At 40.8% G+C, this 17,405-nt stretch overlaps 1 protein-coding gene across 5 annotated transcripts in view; it reads left to right on the forward strand.

Moving 5' to 3' along the window:
• The window catches only part of PHKA1 (phosphorylase kinase regulatory subunit alpha 1), a 120,382-nt gene that overhangs the window by 84,318 nt on the left and 18,659 nt on the right, over positions 1–17,405 (forward strand). For all 5 annotated transcript variants that reach the window (XM_004592796.4, XM_058658340.1, XM_058658341.1 and 2 more), the window contains 6 exons: positions 4,487–4,643; positions 5,104–5,183; positions 7,227–7,305; positions 7,434–7,563; positions 12,925–13,026; positions 17,174–17,289. In XM_004592796.4, coding sequence (XP_004592853.3) covers positions 4,487–4,643; positions 5,104–5,183; positions 7,227–7,305; positions 7,434–7,563; positions 12,925–13,026; positions 17,174–17,289 — 664 coding nt within the window. The remainder of the gene's footprint in view (positions 1–4,486; positions 4,644–5,103; positions 5,184–7,226; positions 7,306–7,433; positions 7,564–12,924; positions 13,027–17,173; positions 17,290–17,405) is intronic.

Raw genomic sequence — 17,405 nt, forward strand, 5'->3', positions numbered from 1 at the left:
ACCCAGATTTGACATTGTACCATTGTCTCCATCCCCTGTCTCCTGTGTCTCAATACAGCATCATCACTACCAATGTAAGTCACTAGCCGATTTACATTCTCTGTGATCTAACTTCCAAGTATATCCACCATGCTCCTCTCTCATAATATGAAGGCTATCACCAAAGCACAGCTTACACACATCTACCTTCATGCCTTAATTTGTGCTTTTCCCTTTAGAATATTCTCTGGTACCACACCTGATCTTGTTACACTTCTGTGTTTATCAAGTCCTAATTCACCTGTCTCCTCTTTGAGGCTGTCTCTGATCTGAAGTAACAGACATAATGTCTCCTGATTCTGAAATCTCGTAAAACATTTTTCGTGTTAAATACTTTGTTGTAACATTTTAGACATTTCTACATATCTTTCACCCAGATCTCTCAGAGAGTTCCACTGCACTTTCCTCTTCCGTTCCCGCCCTTTTAAGATTCGTTTGTCTTTTTTTGAAAGGCAGATTTTTACAGAGGAATGAGAGAGAGGAATCTTCCATCCTATAGTTCACTCCCCAAATGTCCTCAATGGGTGGAGCCGAGCCAATCTGAAATCAGGAGCTTCTTCCTGGGCTCCCACATAGGTTCAGGGGCCCAAGGCCCTGGAACATTCTCCACTGCTTTCCCAGACCATAACCAGGGAGATGAATTGAAAGTGGAACAGCCGAGAGACAATTCAGTGCCCATATGGAATACCTGTGGGTACCTCTCCCTTTTTCTTCCTCCCCTTCCTCTGTTGCTTTTCCTGTCACCCTCATGCTCCTCCTTCCTTCCATTCTCTTTCACATTGTCATCATTACCCAGTGACATATATAAGTTTTTCAGAGCATTAAAGGAACATTTGTAGTATGTGATAACTATGCATGGACTTCAATGTCTTTGCACCAAAATAATCTTATATTTTTAATTCAATTTTTAAAATATCCTCATTTTTTATTCTGAATCATTAAAGAGTCAGTGGAAAATATGGTCCTCTCTTCCCCTAAATGCTTAAGTGTTCATTTCCTATAAACTAGAAACTATTATCTACAGTGTAACTGCCCATCAGAAAAATTAACATTAAAAACTGAACTATTACCTATCTACAAATCACATTAAAATTTGTCAGTTGGCCCAACAATTTATGTATAGCAAAATAAAATCTAAAACCATCCAGGTTTCACTAGTATAACTTTATAGTGTTCTTTGTAATTAAAGCATATCTTGTGATATATTTTAAGACTGTGTAAGTGTCCTATTACTCTTCAAACCTTCACTCACTGGGACATTGCATGTTCATATAAATAAATAGACATATATATGGATACATTTGCCTTTTTACCTGAATGTATAGTATATATACTGATCTGTATTTTACATTTTGAACTAAAATCCTGAACATTATATAGATCACAATATATGTGTTCCAGTTACCTGTTGCTTCATAAGAAATCACCCCAAAACTCAGTGGCTTAGAATAACTTTTAATATTGTTTAATTATCTTTCACACTCTGAGTTTGGCCTGGGTACAACTGAAAACGTGTTGCTTATGGCGACTCATTCAGTTTTGATCAGACAGTGTGTGGTCCTGGAGTCATCACGAGCCTCGCTCACTCCTGTATCTGGGAATTGAAACTATATGGTTCATAGAACCTCATTCCTATAGCTGAAACAATTACAAATGACTCCTCCCTCTCCCCACAGCCATGTCTAGAGAGACTTTTTCCACATCTGAGAGTATAATAATGACTAAGTTCTAAGAATAAATGTCCCAAGAAAGGAACAGGTTATGGACATGCATGTCTGGGTATTTGGGGAGAGCATGCACACCCCATCTTTTAATGGAAGGATTATGAAAGTCACAATGAAAGAAGAGCTTTGGATGGGGCTGGTGTGATGGCTTAACAGGCTAATCTTTCATCTGCAGTGCCAGCATTCCATATGGTCACCAGTTCATATCCCAGCTGCTCCAATTCCGACCCAGCTCCCTGCTTATGACCCAGGGTAACAGTGGACAATGATTGAAATTCTTGGGCCCCTGAATCTCGAAGAAGCTCCTAGAGCTCAGCTTCAAACATTGTGCTCATTTGGGGAGTAAACCAGTGGATGGAAGATCTTTCACTCTCTCAATTCTGTAAAAATCTGCCTTTCAAATAAAAACAAATTTTAAGAGTGTTACATAATTATTGTAGACATTTGGGAAAACACCGTCTACCATACTCTAGACACAGCTTGATATTTGTTTAACAGTACATTGTTTGAATATCATCTTTAACCACTCTCCTATTAATGGATACTTGAATTTTTTTCTTGTCATGAACTGTCATAAGTAATACTATATGATACATCATTTCACATCTCTGGAAGAAATTCATCCCATAGATAAACTTGACTGGGAATTGACATATTAAAGCATGTGTGATTTAAGTATACAACCCATTGGGTGTTTTTTCCCTCCCCCACATTGATTTTTAATATATTTGTGGTGTTCTGCATCCTTCACTATTATCCAATTTACAACATCTCCGTTACCCCAAAAAGAAACCCACTCTCTTTATGCATCAAGTCCCAATTCCTTCATCCCTCCAGCCTTCCTCAGCACTAATCAACTTTCTGTCTCTACAGATTTGTTTTAGACATCTTGTATTAATGGGGTCACTTTCATTTGGCATAATATTTTGTTTTATTGATTTATTTTTCCATTGTTTTATTTTCAGGGTTTAGAAATTGTTGGTATTTTTCCTTGGGGTAAATATTATGTGCATACACATGATCATTTTCATGAGTCTCACATTTTCTATATCAGTGTTTTCTAATCTTTATTTACTTATTCAAGAAACAAACAAAAAAAAAACCAAGAAAGGATAGACAGAAAGAGAAAGCTTCCATTCACTAATTCACTTCCCAAGTGCCTGGAAACCCAGGAATGGGTCCAAAGTCCAGGATTAGAAACTCAATTCATGTCTCCCGTGTGGATAGCCAAAGCCCAGTTATTTGAGTCATGCCTGCTGAGCCACTGCACCAGATTCCCCTCCAAGCATAGTATTTTCAAGTTCAGTCTGTGTGGTAACATGCATCAGTACTTCATTTATTTAACTGTTGAGTGTTATTACCTATATATTTATACCACATTTTATTTATCCATTTTTCAGCTGATTGATATTTGAGTTTTTTAGCACTTTGTGGCTATTTTGTATAATTCTATCTAAACACTAGTGTACAAATTAACATGAATATTTTTTCATTTCTCTTGAGCATGAAACTAGCAATAGAAACTGTCAGAACTTTATCAGAATAGAACTTTCAGAACTATCAGATTGTTTTCCACTGTTTTAATAGCATATGTAACAATATTATTGAATGTTATTGAATAGTTCAATAAAATTCTATTTTGATATTATTTTAATAAATATGTTTGTAAATAGACCATCGGAAGGAATATCTCAATTTTTACCCCCACTGGTAATATAGTGATAGTGCTTGTTTTCCAAACCCTTAATCAATGCAGTTCAATCCAACTGGGATTCTCTCTGATTGCCTACTCTATAGTTCCCATATCTGTTTTCATTGTTAAAGGTCCTCTTACTCCAAAGTTACAGGCTAATTCTCACAGTTTTTTCCCTAGTACCTTTATCTTTATGTGTTTTATGCATTTGGAACCAGGACATGTACAGTGTAAGGCACAGTTCTACCTTGTTTTCCAGATGGCTGCTGAAACCACAGAACCATAGGAAAGGCAGGGGGCAGAGACAGAAAAATTTACCATTTGCCCATTCCCCAGATGGCCAGGGGTAATATTGAAGCAGGTGCCCAAGCTTTCTCCGGGTCTGCAGATGTGTACAAGGCCCAAATACTTGGCCCATTTTTTGCTGTGTTCCTAGGCCATGAACAGGGAACTGGATCAGAAGTGCAACAGCTGGGATACAAACTGCACCCCTGTGGGATGCTGATGCAAGCAGCAGCTTTACCTGATATGCCTGAATTGTGGCTCTTCTTCTGGATTGACTTTTAATCATTTTATAAATAATCTTTCATCATATATTAAATTCCCAGAAGCCTTCATATACTTTTTTATAACATATAGCTGAACTTGCATTCATTATAATGTTTATAATCATGTTTATATATTCTTTAAAAATAAGCACGCATTCTCCTATTTTCTTCATTAGTTCATGAAGTGTAACACACTTTCTACAGAACAGTAGTTAAGTCTTTAATTATAGCTGGTTGGCGCATGTGGGGAGTATAAAAGGATCAATGTTTTCAAAGCACAGCTGAAACTAGGCTTTGCCTTGTCTAGGCATTTATTTGGCTTGCAGAGTTGAGTGTTACTCGTGATTGTACAAGGATTCTTTGTAAAAATTAACTTCCTGAAGAGAAAATACTATCAAAAATACTTAGATCCATTATAACATTGAAAGAAAAGATTGTTGCCCGACACTTTACTGGATGTAGTCCTGTTTTTAAAATTCCAGAGGACCTGACTGGGATACTGAATTGTATGACGAAGGAAGTGCCACAGTCAGAGAGCTTCTTACTGAGCTATATGGCAAAGTTGGAAAAATTCGTCACTGGGGCTTGATACGATACATCTCTGCAATCTTAAGAAAGAGGGTGGAAGCACTCGATGAGGTACTGAAAATTGTCAAATTTATTCTAAATCTAACTGGAGATGCTTTTTAAAAATTGATTTCCATAATTTTTTTTCTGACAACCACAGCCTCTAATCTGTTGAGATATTGACTTTCTCATGTGAAGTTTCTGACATTTGAGTTTGCTTGTGAATATTAAATATGTATTACTGATCTGTAAGACTTGTAGACAAAGAGGTTTTATTCACTATAATAATTTTAGATCTTAAGAATAGATGTACATGAGACTAAAGGTTCCTGCATTCTAGGCAATGAAAAAACTCATTGTCCCTTCCTAGAAACCATTCTTCTCTGACCTGCATTGTATTTCCTGAGGAAGAGAATTTGGTGTGTCTTTTAGTTAAGGGAAAATAAAGGTTCCTAGGAGGCAAAGAGAAATGTTCATGGAAATGTGAGTTGTTGTACAAAGAATAATGTTATGTTATGTCACTTCTACATAGGCCTGCACAGACCTTCTGTCACATCAGAAACATTTGACAGTGGGGCTCCCTCCTGAACCTCGAGAAAAGACCATCTCTGCGTAAGTGTGGTGCTTGTTTGGGTTTTGTCAAGCTTCTCAGAATGTCTAAATGGCTGTGTGGACTTGCCATCATCCTGATGCCTTAATCTGCCTACAGATGGTAGTCCTTAGGGTACACACTTCTAGAAGAGAGACTCTTGGGGAGAATGTTGATAATGATAGCATGAGTGAATCAAACAGGAAATTAAGGAATACTCAATTTATTTTTTATTTGTTTGTTTTGAGAATTTTTTCTTTTTCTTTTTTTCTTTTTTTGGTTGATTTTTTATTGCCTTTCCCAACTCAGCTATCTCAAAAACAAAACAAAACAAAACAAAAAACCCAGAACACCATGAATTACACCCACAAATATTCACAATCTTGAGAGAGAAAGGGGCAAGAAAGCGTACAGCTGGAACACAGGGCTGATTATGAATCTCCGTAGCGCTCAGGAAAGGATAAGAGTATAAGTCATAGTGAAAGGAAAAGAATGGGTAAATGCAAGCATAGTGATGTAACACCCTTGCAAAAACATTATCATCAGATCATTACTGCCATAGCTTCTAATAGGAAAATGTGCCTTCAGATAGGCTTGGGCTGGAGCTGGTGTGGAGTTGAGTTATAGGCTGGAATGGAACATTTCTTACCCATGAATCTTTCTTTTGCCTCTAGCCATGCCAATAAAACTCATCTGCACTAAATCTGTTTAATTTCATGTCATACCAGTGCCAAAATTTAAATCTGCAAGTTGACTATACTTGCATTTCCAAGAAGTATTTTTAGAGGGCGTCTGACTTCATTCATAAGTGATCTGAAAAATCTGTTTTCTACTAGGAAGTAATTTGAAACATGATATCCTCCCTGCCTGCCAGTTCTAATTCTGTAGCCAGTATAGTGAAAAATTTATTTTGTAAACAAAACATGTTCTAGATATAGTTAAATCACGATAAAAAAAAATGAGGGAGAACCAAGGTGTACCTTTGCAGATGCTTGTAAGCTACCTCCTTCCTTCTTTACATCCATGATTTGCATTGGTTCCAAGATCCAGTTGGAATTCCTGTATTAAAGCTTAGAGAGACATGTCTTGGAACATTTGTCACAGGTTCCATGTGTAAGTCCAAGAAAAGTTTCAGGAAAAGTCCTAGCCTTTGTGTGAGTTTGTTTTGGCCAGATGATTTAAACAACAGAAATTATCCTCTCATGGTTCTAGAGGCTACAAGTTCAGGTCAGGATGTCAACAAAATTATTTCTTTCTAAAAGCTGTGAGTGGCATAGTTTCATGCTGCCTCCCTGTTTTATTTGTACATGGCCATCTCCTAGTATGTCTCCTCACATTTCTTCCCTCTGTGTATGTCTGTCTTCAAATTCTCCCTTTTTATAGGAACACCAGTCATATTGGAATAGGGCCAATCCTGATGACTTCGTTTTAACTTAATAACTTAATAAAGACCCCCATCTCCAAATAAGGTCACATTGTGACATACTAACCATTAACCTTTCAGTATATTAGCATGATCAGAGGGCTTTGTGTCAATCAATGAGAGTCAGAAGTGTAGAACAAGTGCCAAGCTGTGTGTGTGTGTGTGTGTATTTTGTGTGCATTTGATAATACTAATTCTAATATTTTTTAAAAATCAGCATAACACTTACATGATGCAATTCTGAAGTCATAAAATGGCTTCCCAAACGCAGTTTATTACTTTGTACACGTGAGAGTTAACTTTCAAAGAAAGGCTAATTTTTGAAAGAACCAGGGAAAAAAGGTTTGAAAAAGACATGGGATGAAAAGACACCACCACAGAGTGTATTTTAAGTAAAATTCTTAAAGAGGGAGAAAATCTAGATTTAGACAGGATAGAACTCTCCTGAGTTAAGTGGTTGGAGCCAAACTGATACATGGAGGCAATGACTGGGCTCTACAGACAGAAAAAATCAAAACAGCACTGGTAATAAAAAAGCTGTTGACTCAGTGACAGACTTTAGAAGAGCTTTTCATTTCAATATATTAGGTGTCAGTAGTTGCATACATTTTTTTTTGTCGTTCTTCACTGTCTTCTTCCTCAGACCTCTACCTTATGAGACACTCACTCAGCTCATAGATGAAGCCAGTGAAGGGGACATGAATATTTCAATCCTTACACAGGTGAGCAGAATTATAAACTCTAACCTAATGGTTGATGTTTTAATGTGTGATCTGGCAATTTGCAGACAGTAAGATAGGTACTGTAAAACCAGCACCATAATGTTTGTTTATATCCATTGCTTGAACAGGAAATAATGGTATATCTAGCCATGTATATGAGAACTCAGCCCGGCCTCTTTGCTGAAATGTTCCGACTTCGAATTGGCCTGATCATACAAGTTATGGCAACAGAACTGGCCCACTCCCTTCGATGCTCAGGTATACAATTTCCTATTTTAGATGAAATTCAATTTAATGAACATCTGTGGAGTGTGAGATCAGGGGGAAAGAAAAATAACACATTACATACAAAGCTCAGACATTGTGTGTGGCAATCTTGTTTTCATGTTAATCAGTTACTTTTGTATGTCAGGTACTGACAGAATGAGAAGTTTTTGTATTAGTCCTGCTATTTCCAAATGCCACCTCTTGGGGGCTCTACACTCCCTATTTTTCCTAACTTCTGCTAGCTTCCTTTCTCCTGATTGATTCAGCAAAACCTCTGTACGAAGAGTGATTCACTGTATCAATGGATCATAGTGTCGGTGTGCTATCAAAAAGCAGTATTTTACTAAAATTTATCTGACATGACTCTTTTAAGCTGATTTTAGGTGTATTTGGCAAGATAACAGTTGTAGAAGAATAGTTGAGGCCTTTGGAATCTGTAGAGGTGGTGATATTTGTTTTATTTCAACAGTAATGCAAAATAATTGAAACAGTGATGACACCAAAAACTACAATGGTTACAAAACTCAATTCTAGCCACCATTTCAGTTAAATTTTCCCCAAAAAAACTTCCAACTGAACTATTAGCAACTAGATAATTTTACTGACTTGAGTTAAACCTTAACCAAATGCAGACCATTTATATTTAGGTAACCCTTTAGAGAGGAAGATAGCTAGCAATTATTATATGGCTACAACATGCCAGACGCTGTATGCCATTTGGCTTTCATGTTTAGAAGAGACATTGTCTTGAACCTTTACAGCAACCCTTTAATACTGCTATTGTTACAGCAAATAGCTTAGTGTGGCTTAAGTAGTTTCCAAATACGTGAACAAATATATGAATTTGAGTTCTTTGGGGGACGTTTTCATGAATTAATTAAAAGAAACCATTTATTTTTATTTATTTTAAATGCAGAATTACACAGAGGGGGGAAGATAGAATCTCCCATCACTGGTTCATTTTTCAAATGAACATAATACCCAGGGCTGGACCAGGCTGAAGCCAGGAGATTCTTTCGGGTCTCCCATGTGATTGCAAGGACCCAAACACTTGGGCCATCTTCCACTGATTTCCCAGGTGCAGTAGCTGAGAGCTGGGTTGGAAATGGTGCAGCCAATACTCAAACCAGCACCCATATGGGATGCAAGTGTAACAAGCATCTGCTACACTACCATGCTGGCCTCTGTTAGTTAGTTTTCCCCCTATTTCCTCTTCCTGTTTTTTAACATTTAACATTACATTACAATAAAAACTTAGTGTTTGACCAAATAAAAGATTTGACAATTAAAAAGTTTGAAACAAGACCCTACCCACACAGTAGCCTAGTGGTTAAAGTCCTCACCTTGAGTGTGCCAGGATCCCACATGAGTGCCAGTTCATGTCCTGGCAGCTCCACTTCCCATCCAGCTCACTGCTTGTGGCCTGGGAAAGCAGTCAAGGATGGCCCAAACCTTTGGAACCCTTCACCCATGTGGGAGACCCGGAAGAAGCTCATGGCTCCTGACTTCGGAATGGTGCAATTCCAGCCGATGCGGTCACTCGGGGAGTGAATCAGTAGATGGAAGATCTTCCTCTCTGTCTCTCCTGCTCTCTATATATCTGACTTTCCAACAGAAATAAAATAAATCTTAAAAACAAAAACCTAGTTTAGTGGGAATGTAGGCATTACATCAACACTTTGGAGAAGGTATTGTTGTCCCATTTTAGCAGCAAGGAGAAAATCTCACAGAGGGTGAATAACTTGTGCAAAGTAACACAGCTAGTAAATAATGGAATTTGATTCCAAATGTATCGAATACAAAATGATTTCCAGTTAAGTACTTCATTAAACAAAGTGTATAGATACTTCAAAAACATTACAGAAAATGGAATTAAAAGGTATGTTTTTGAGTGGCATTTGGACAAATAGTTTGGGTGTTGATTAAGATATGCTGGTCCCCCATTGCTGGAATATGCACAAAAGAAATGAAACAGCTTATGAAAGAGTTACTTATACCCCATTGTTTATTTTTTTAAAAGATTTATTTATTTTTACTGGAAAGGCAGATTTACAGAGAGGAGGAGAGAGAGGAAGATCTTCCATCTGATGGTTCACTCCCCAAGTGGCCGAAACCGCCGGAGCTGAGCCAATCCAAAGCCAGGAGCCAGGAGCTTCTTCCAGGTCTTCACATGGATGCAGAATCCCAAGGCTTTGGGTCATCCTCTACTGCTTTCCCAGGCCACAAGCAGGGAGCTGGATGCGAAGCAGGGCCACTGCAATTAGAACTGGAGTCCATATGGGATCCTGTCATGTGCAAGGCCAGGACTTTAGCTGCTAGGCTACTGTGCTGGGCCCTACCCCATTGTTTATAACACCTGAATTCATAACAGCTAAGATATGGAATCAACCCACAAGTCCATCAACTGATGGATAAAGAAAATGTATGTATATGCACACAGTGGAATACTACTTAATCATCAAAAATAATAAAAATCTGTCTTTTGCAGCAGAATGGGTAAAACTAGAGACCATTACGTTTAATGAAAGAATCCAGATCCAAAAAAGACAAATATCACATTTTTTCTTATTTGTGGTAGATAATATACAGAATACCAAAAAAGCCTTGCTTGCTCTTTATACACACACAATCACACACACACACACACACGCACATGAGCATATATATATATATATATATATATATATATATATATATATTAGGGACCAGCATTGTAGTGTATCATGTTAAGTTGTTTTTTGTAATGCCACGTTTGATATGGGTACTTATTCAAGTCCCAGCTGTTCCACTTTGGGTCCAGGTCGCTACTAATGGCCTGAGAAAAGGAATGAAGGATGGTCCAAGTGCTTGGGCTCCTGTACATACATGGGAGACCTAGAAGAAGCTCCTGGCTTCAGGATGGCCCAGACCTGGCCATTAAACCAACAGATGAAAGATATCGCCTTCTCTCTCTCTCTCTCTCTCTCTCTCTCTCTCTCTCTCTCTCTCTCTCTCTCTCTCTTCCCTCTCTCTTTCTCTCTGTAACTCTGCTTTTCAAATAATAATAAAACTCTTAATATATTATGTGTATATGTATATATGAGTGAAATTGACATCTTGGAGCTTGATCCTTATTTATTATCCTCACCTTCACTCCTGCTGAACAGTAGTCTATATTCTACTTCTAACATGTTGACCTATTGAGTGGAGCATTAGCCCTGTGATGACAAAATGAAATGAAAATATCATGCAAGTTAAAAAAATGGAAAGGAAAGGAAGAAGGAGGAGTGGAGGGAAATACTATGTTCTAGAATTGTACTTATGAGCTACTTTAGAAATTAATTAAAATTTTAAAAAGATTCTGGTCCAATATTAGAGTAACTTGGTTCAAGGCTCTGTTCCTGGTTCTGGCTTCCTGCTAATGTAGACCTTTTGAGGTAGTGATGATGGCAAAATGATTGGGTTCCTGCCACCCAAATGGGAGACCTGAACTGAGTTCCGGGCTCCCAGATTTTCTCCCTGCTCTGGCTATTTTGGTTATTTGGAGAATGAACAACAGATGACAGCACTGTTTCTCTCTCTCTCTCTCTCTCTGTCATATATTTAAAAAATAAGTAAATAAAACTGGATCCTATGTGGTAGCCTGGTAACTAAAGTCTTCACCTTGCAAGCGCCAGTCTCTCATATGGGCACCTATTCATGTCCCAGGTGCTCCACCTCCCATCCAGCTCTCTTCCTGTGGCCTGGGAAAGCAGTGGGTGATGGCTGAAAGCTGTGGGATCCTGCACCCACAAGGGAGGCCCTGAAGAAGCTCCTGGCTCCTGGCTTTGGTTCAGCTCAGCTCCGGCTGTTGTAGCCACCTGGGGAGTGAAGAGTGGATGGAAGATCTTTCTCTCTGTCTCTCCTCTCTATAAAAATCTCACTTTCCACTAACAATAAATAAATCTTTTAAGAAAACTGTATGTTTATTTTGCAGAATTTTTTGAAACCTATGTGTATGAGAGATCTTTTTAAAGTCCATGAAAATACATGTTATGAAAAAAACATACATGGATTTCAAAATATTTTCACCAAATTTATCTTTTAATCTAATTTCCTTGAACTTTTTAAAATACTATTTTATTATAGAGTCTTCCTTAACTGGGCAACCAAGGTATTATTGCAAGATGTTATGGTTGTTTAATAAACCCCCAGCCTTCACTTCTCCTTAATTATCTGTTATGGGCATTTTTCCTGTGGATTTATCAAAATTGTGGATCTTTATTTCTCATGAAATAGTCCCTGGATCTGATATTCAAGACCCTCAAAATATGACCTCAGCCTACAGCTTTAAAAATACTTCCACTAATTTTATCCATCCCTACCCTTAGAAATTGACTCCTCCTCCTAATTTCAAAGACCTTTTTGCCTCTCTCTCACTTGAAACATAGTATATGCAACATTTGATTTTTTATCTTTTTACATGTTCCCAGATAGGCAGCCTCTCAAGATTACATACCTTGTCACATCAGTTTTATGCCAATATTGCTGAAAATGATGATATGTGGCTAACAAGCTCTCAGTGAGTGTCTCATGTTAGTGAACAAATTCAAGTTATCTGCCCAATATTCTCAATCATTTCACAGGTTTATATATGTTTTCTTTAAAGATTTATTTACTTACTTACTTGTTTGCAAGACAGATTTACAGAGAGAAGCAGAGACACAGAGAATGATCTTCCATCCACTGGTTCACTCTCCAGGTGGCCGCAATGGCCAGACCTGAGATGATCTGAAGCCAGGAGCCAGGAGCTTCTTCCAGGTCTCCCACGTGGGTGCAGGGTCCAAAGGCTCTGTACCATCCTCTGCTGCTTTCTCAGGCCACACACAAGCAGCTGGAAGGGAAGCGGAACAGCCAGGACATGAACAGGCACCCATTTATGATCCTGGCACTTGCAAGGTGACGATTTCGCCACTGGGCCACTGCGCCAGACCCCCATATATGTTTTCTTTGAGTCTCCGTACTTTTGGAGTGACAAGTTTCAATTATTTTAGTCCATTTGCAAATATACACCCATTGCTTATCCTTTAATAGCCTACAGTTCCAACATTCTTTTATTCTTGTCACCTGCTGCTGAGCGCCCTAATGTTGTGAAATGAGAGAGAAGAAATCAATGATCTCACTAATCTACAAACTGTATAGGCAGTCCTTAAACAATTAGTTATCTTTTGCTGTATGAATAACTATCGGTGTAATGATAGAAAGTTATTACTTTGTAGTTCTGTTCTAATTGAATGACTCAGAAATGCTAAGCAAGAAAGGAAGTCGAGAAAAATAGGGAGGATATGGTGAGCAAAGTAGAAATCCTTCTGTCGTAATGTTTCTACCATGTAGCTGAGGAAGCCACGGAGGGCCTGATGAATCTCAGTCCTTCAGCCATGAAGAATCTCCTGCACCACATTCTCAGTGGCAAGGAATTTGGAGTGGAACGAAGTGGTAAGATCAAATCATGGCATTTTGTTTCAGATTACTTGCTTTAAGTGACTCATTGCTCTTTTTTTTTTTTTAATTATATTGTTGACAATCTTTACAGAGTTAATTACAGTAAAAAGGTTCAGGGGGATAGGGAAGTGGGTAAGACTATTATATCCATATTGTTTCCTTCTTGTATCTGAGGTAAAGGGGGATATTGAGGGAGAAGCCCCACCCAGTTTTCCACCCACCCCAAGTCCCGGATGTGGGGCATGCTCTGAGATCCTTGCTCAAGTGGTTTTAATAGTTCACCAGTTATGAATTGCTGCCATTTACGCCACTCCCAGCTCGGTGAGGTCGTTGAAGAATCCACTGATTGACATAGTCCATCATAGAGTCTTCATTTGCCCAGTATTTTGCTGCCAACATATGGCTGAGGTGGTTGATTGACTTGTTCTTTCTTCTGTCTTTTCTTGGCTAGGGTTCTGAGTCCAGCATTTCGAATGGGGAGATCCCCAAAGAAACTTTGAGGTATTCCCAGACCAGATTCTTGTATGTTCTAGCAAGCACAGGGCCCGGCACAGTCCATCTCCACGATCAGCTGGTGGTTGCAATTGCTGGGTTGGTTCTGTTTTCAGTCCCGACTTCCACTGGAACCAATGGGTGTTGCAGTCCAGCCTGGTTTTGCCCAGCACATACTCGGCCCTCACATAAACCAGTGAGAGCTACAGCCTAGTCGGAGCGACCCACAATAACCCCCACCAGGCCCGCCCCCTACCCTGGTTAGCCAGTATGTATAGCAGATTAGTCCAGTCTGTCCCACATCCCATTTGGCTCTTGTACTAGTCAATGGGTATTAAAGCTTAGTTCCATCTAACCAGCTCAACTATCCAGCCCTCACGGATGTTGTTGAGTGCCTCTCTGTCTAGCCACCCCAGCCCCCATCCTAGTTTTCATGCCCTCCAGCGGAAGTAGTAACCCAAGAGGGGAGAACCCACTATTTCCCTCCCGGGTCTCTCTCAGTCCCGGTTTATGCACTGTTCGGGTGGTTCTGTGGTTTGACTTGACAGTATTAGCCCCTAGTGCCAGCTTCTGCCATCTGATGCTGTGGCTAAGCCCAAACAACCCTTACCCTCACTAATTTATGCTTGCACCAGTAGGAATAATCAGCCCAGCCTGGCTTTTCCCTGATCTTGTCCACATGCGGCGCACAGGTGTTATAGCCCTGCCTAGTCTGCCCTGTCCCCATCCTATCCCACACTCTCCAGTGGGAGTAGCTGTCCGGTGAGGGGACCAGCCCCTTAATCCCCGTGCCAGGTCTGCCCCTCCCTTCCTGGTTCTCACGTGTGCTGGTTGGGTGCTGCAGTCACATCCAATACAGGCAACCTCACCCTGGCATTCCATATTGTGCACTGGATTTTGTCGTGACCAAACCTGGCTCGACCCACACTCTGTTCTGGTGCTCGGATTTGCCAGTGGGTGATGTGAACTGATTCAGCCTGGTCTGCCCCTGACCCATGCCAAATGTATGCCAGTGGGAAACTTTCCATGACCTATTCTGGGCTGTTTCCTATCATGTTTCTTGCGCTTACCTGCAGGGATTGTGTCCTGCCAGAGGAGTTGCCCAGGCTCCTCCATCAGAACCCCTCCCAATGCCAGATTTTGCGCACACCAGGGGGTCCATGAGCCAGCCCTACTCAGTTTACCTCCTGTCCTAGCAGGAACAGTGGCTTTTCTTGGCTGGTTTTCACCCCATTCTGGTTCTTGTTGTTGGATGTTTCAGCCCGGCCATGGCTCGTCCATACCCACATACAGCTCACACATGGCTCAGTAGGGGGTTGAGACCTAGCCTAGTCAGTCCCATATCTATCTTGGTTCTCCAGGACACCAAACGGTGTTGGGGTCTTGCCTGGTCTGGTGCATCCAATCCCCGTCCACACTAGTGCCACGGGAGACTACAACTGTTCCCTAGTTAGAAAGTAGCCCCCATTCCAGCACACGCGCCCCTTGGTGGGAACCTCAACCCAGTTAGGGTGTCCCCTTAGCTCCCCAACCAGGCCCGCTCCCAGCCTTAGATCACAGGCAGGCCAGTGGTTGCTCTGACTCAGCTTGGCCCAGTCCCTCACTTGTCCCGGCCTCCGTCCCAGACACTGTGGCTTAGCGTCCTTGACTCACGCAGACCAGTAGGTGCAAGAGCCTAGCTCGGCATGACCTGTGCTCCATCCTGACTTCTAGTTTCGCTTGTAGGCTAAGGTTTGCTCAGTCCTGCCAAGTGCAGCCTGTTCCATTACCAATTTACACATTAGCCAACTGTTAGAGCTACTTTGCCCAGCTTGTCCGACCCCCAAGTCTGGACCACATGTTCACCAGCAGGAGCTATGACTCCCCAGGAGAGTTTCCCAAGTTCCTCCACCAGATCCATTTCCAGACCCAATTCTCATACATGCCAATGGGTTTTAGGCCAGTGCCTGGTGCAGTCTGGCCTTCCATTTGGCCGTATATGAGCTGGTGAATGTTGCAGCCCGGCCCACCCCACACTCTATTCAGGATGCACATTTGGGTGCTGCTGCCTTGACCAGTCCAGACTGTTGCGGGTTCCTTTACCTGTGATTGATGGCAGGCTCCTTGGTCACACCTAGGTTAATCCAAAACCACCCAAACTCTTGGGCGTACCAGTGGAGCTAGACTTTCCACAGGGTGTGGCCCACACATCCCACACAGAATCCACCCCCGGATATGGCTTTCAAGTGCTAGTTAATGTTATGCCCCTACCTAATGTGACCAGTCTCCTGATCCATCATCATGTCAGATAAAAGGATATCCTGCTGGACAAGCCCCAAGCCTTAGCTTTTGCATGAACTGGTGTTCACTGCTCAGCATTGTTCAGTGATTACAAGTTCTTCAAAGGATGAGTTACTGCCATTGGGAATCTTTAGGATTGACTCAGATCCCAGAAGCACAGTGGGATCAACCCGGAGCTACCTAAGCAGCGATTCAGACAACCAATACCACAGAGCTCCCCGGCCGGGCGGCCAGCAGGCAGAGACTGGTGCCAAATGGCGCACTGGGTGCCCGGGGATAGCTCACCATGTGCACATGGTGGCTGGAGTCGGGATCCAAGCAGGACGCCCCATCCTGGAGCCCACCAACAGCCTCCCAACTGCTGGGAGTTTAAATCCCCAGGCCCAAGGTCGCGCCCCTCTCCAATCCCATTCACTGCCCAATGAGGGTGGTGGGTGGGCCCCAGACCTACCCAGTCACGGAGACTTCCCCCCTCGGTGTACTCACCCCAAAGGAAGCAGCCCCCAAACCCAGGCAGGCCCGGGGACAGCTCACCACGTGCACATGGTGGCTGGAGTCAGGATCCGAGCAAGACGCCCCATCTTGGAGCCCACCTCATTGCTCTTTAAATTTTTTTTTTTCAGTAAGAGGAATCTTATCTCAAATCAGTAGAAATCCACTGGATACACCAATCAAATGCAAAGTATCTTCTGGAGCAAGATTTGAAAAACACTATATGTCTCATCTTTTTTCTTAAAAAATGTACAGATTTAGCATCCCTAATCTGATATGCTCCAAAATCCAAAATTGTGAGCATTGACATGCATCTGATCTCTTATGACAAATCAATGTAAAAATTTAAGTGAACTAAAAATAATGTATAAAATTACCTTCAAGCAGTGTATATAAAACAAGGAATTTTGTGTTTAGATGTGGGTCCCATCTCCAAAATTTCTCTGTCTCGTGATTTTGTCAGTGTTATTTGCTGTTGTGTCTCTAAAACAACAGAGCGCATGAAAAGATCTTATTTCTCATTCTCAGCTTTCATAATTAGCATAATGAGATGTGTGCCATCAAATGGATAGATGCCAGATCCTAGAGTGACAAGGAAAAAATTAAAAGGTTAGAAAGCAGTGATGCTGGATCTGGAGATTGAACTAAAATGCAGGTTCTGATACAGTAGGTTTGGGTTGGGATCTCAGATTCTACTAACAAGCTTCTTTTGACAATGATACTGCTGGTAGGTAAATGGACTACGCTTTGGTGAGGTCTTACTAGCAGATTTTTAAAATTTAGTTAAAAATTAAAATACAAATGTATCTTAGTCCCATAACATGGTAGAGAATAACTTGAATTGTCCACTATGTCTTCAATCCCTCATACTACATAGTTCGTCCCACTGACTCAAATGTCAGTCCTGCAATTTCCATTCATGAGATTGGTGCTGTTGGAGCAACCAAAACGGAACGAACTGGGATCATGCAATTAAAAAGTGAGATAAAGCAGGTAAGATACTATTTTGTGAGTTAGTTGGAATATTGTCATATTTGAGAATATTCTTTTTAGATTGAGTCTTTGTTGAAATCACTTAATTTGTTTCATTTGAGTTTAATTTGAGGCAT

Source organism: Ochotona princeps, chromosome X (assembly GCF_030435755.1).
Source record: "Ochotona princeps isolate mOchPri1 chromosome X, mOchPri1.hap1, whole genome shotgun sequence".
Taxonomy (NCBI): domain Eukaryota; kingdom Metazoa; phylum Chordata; class Mammalia; order Lagomorpha; family Ochotonidae; genus Ochotona; species Ochotona princeps.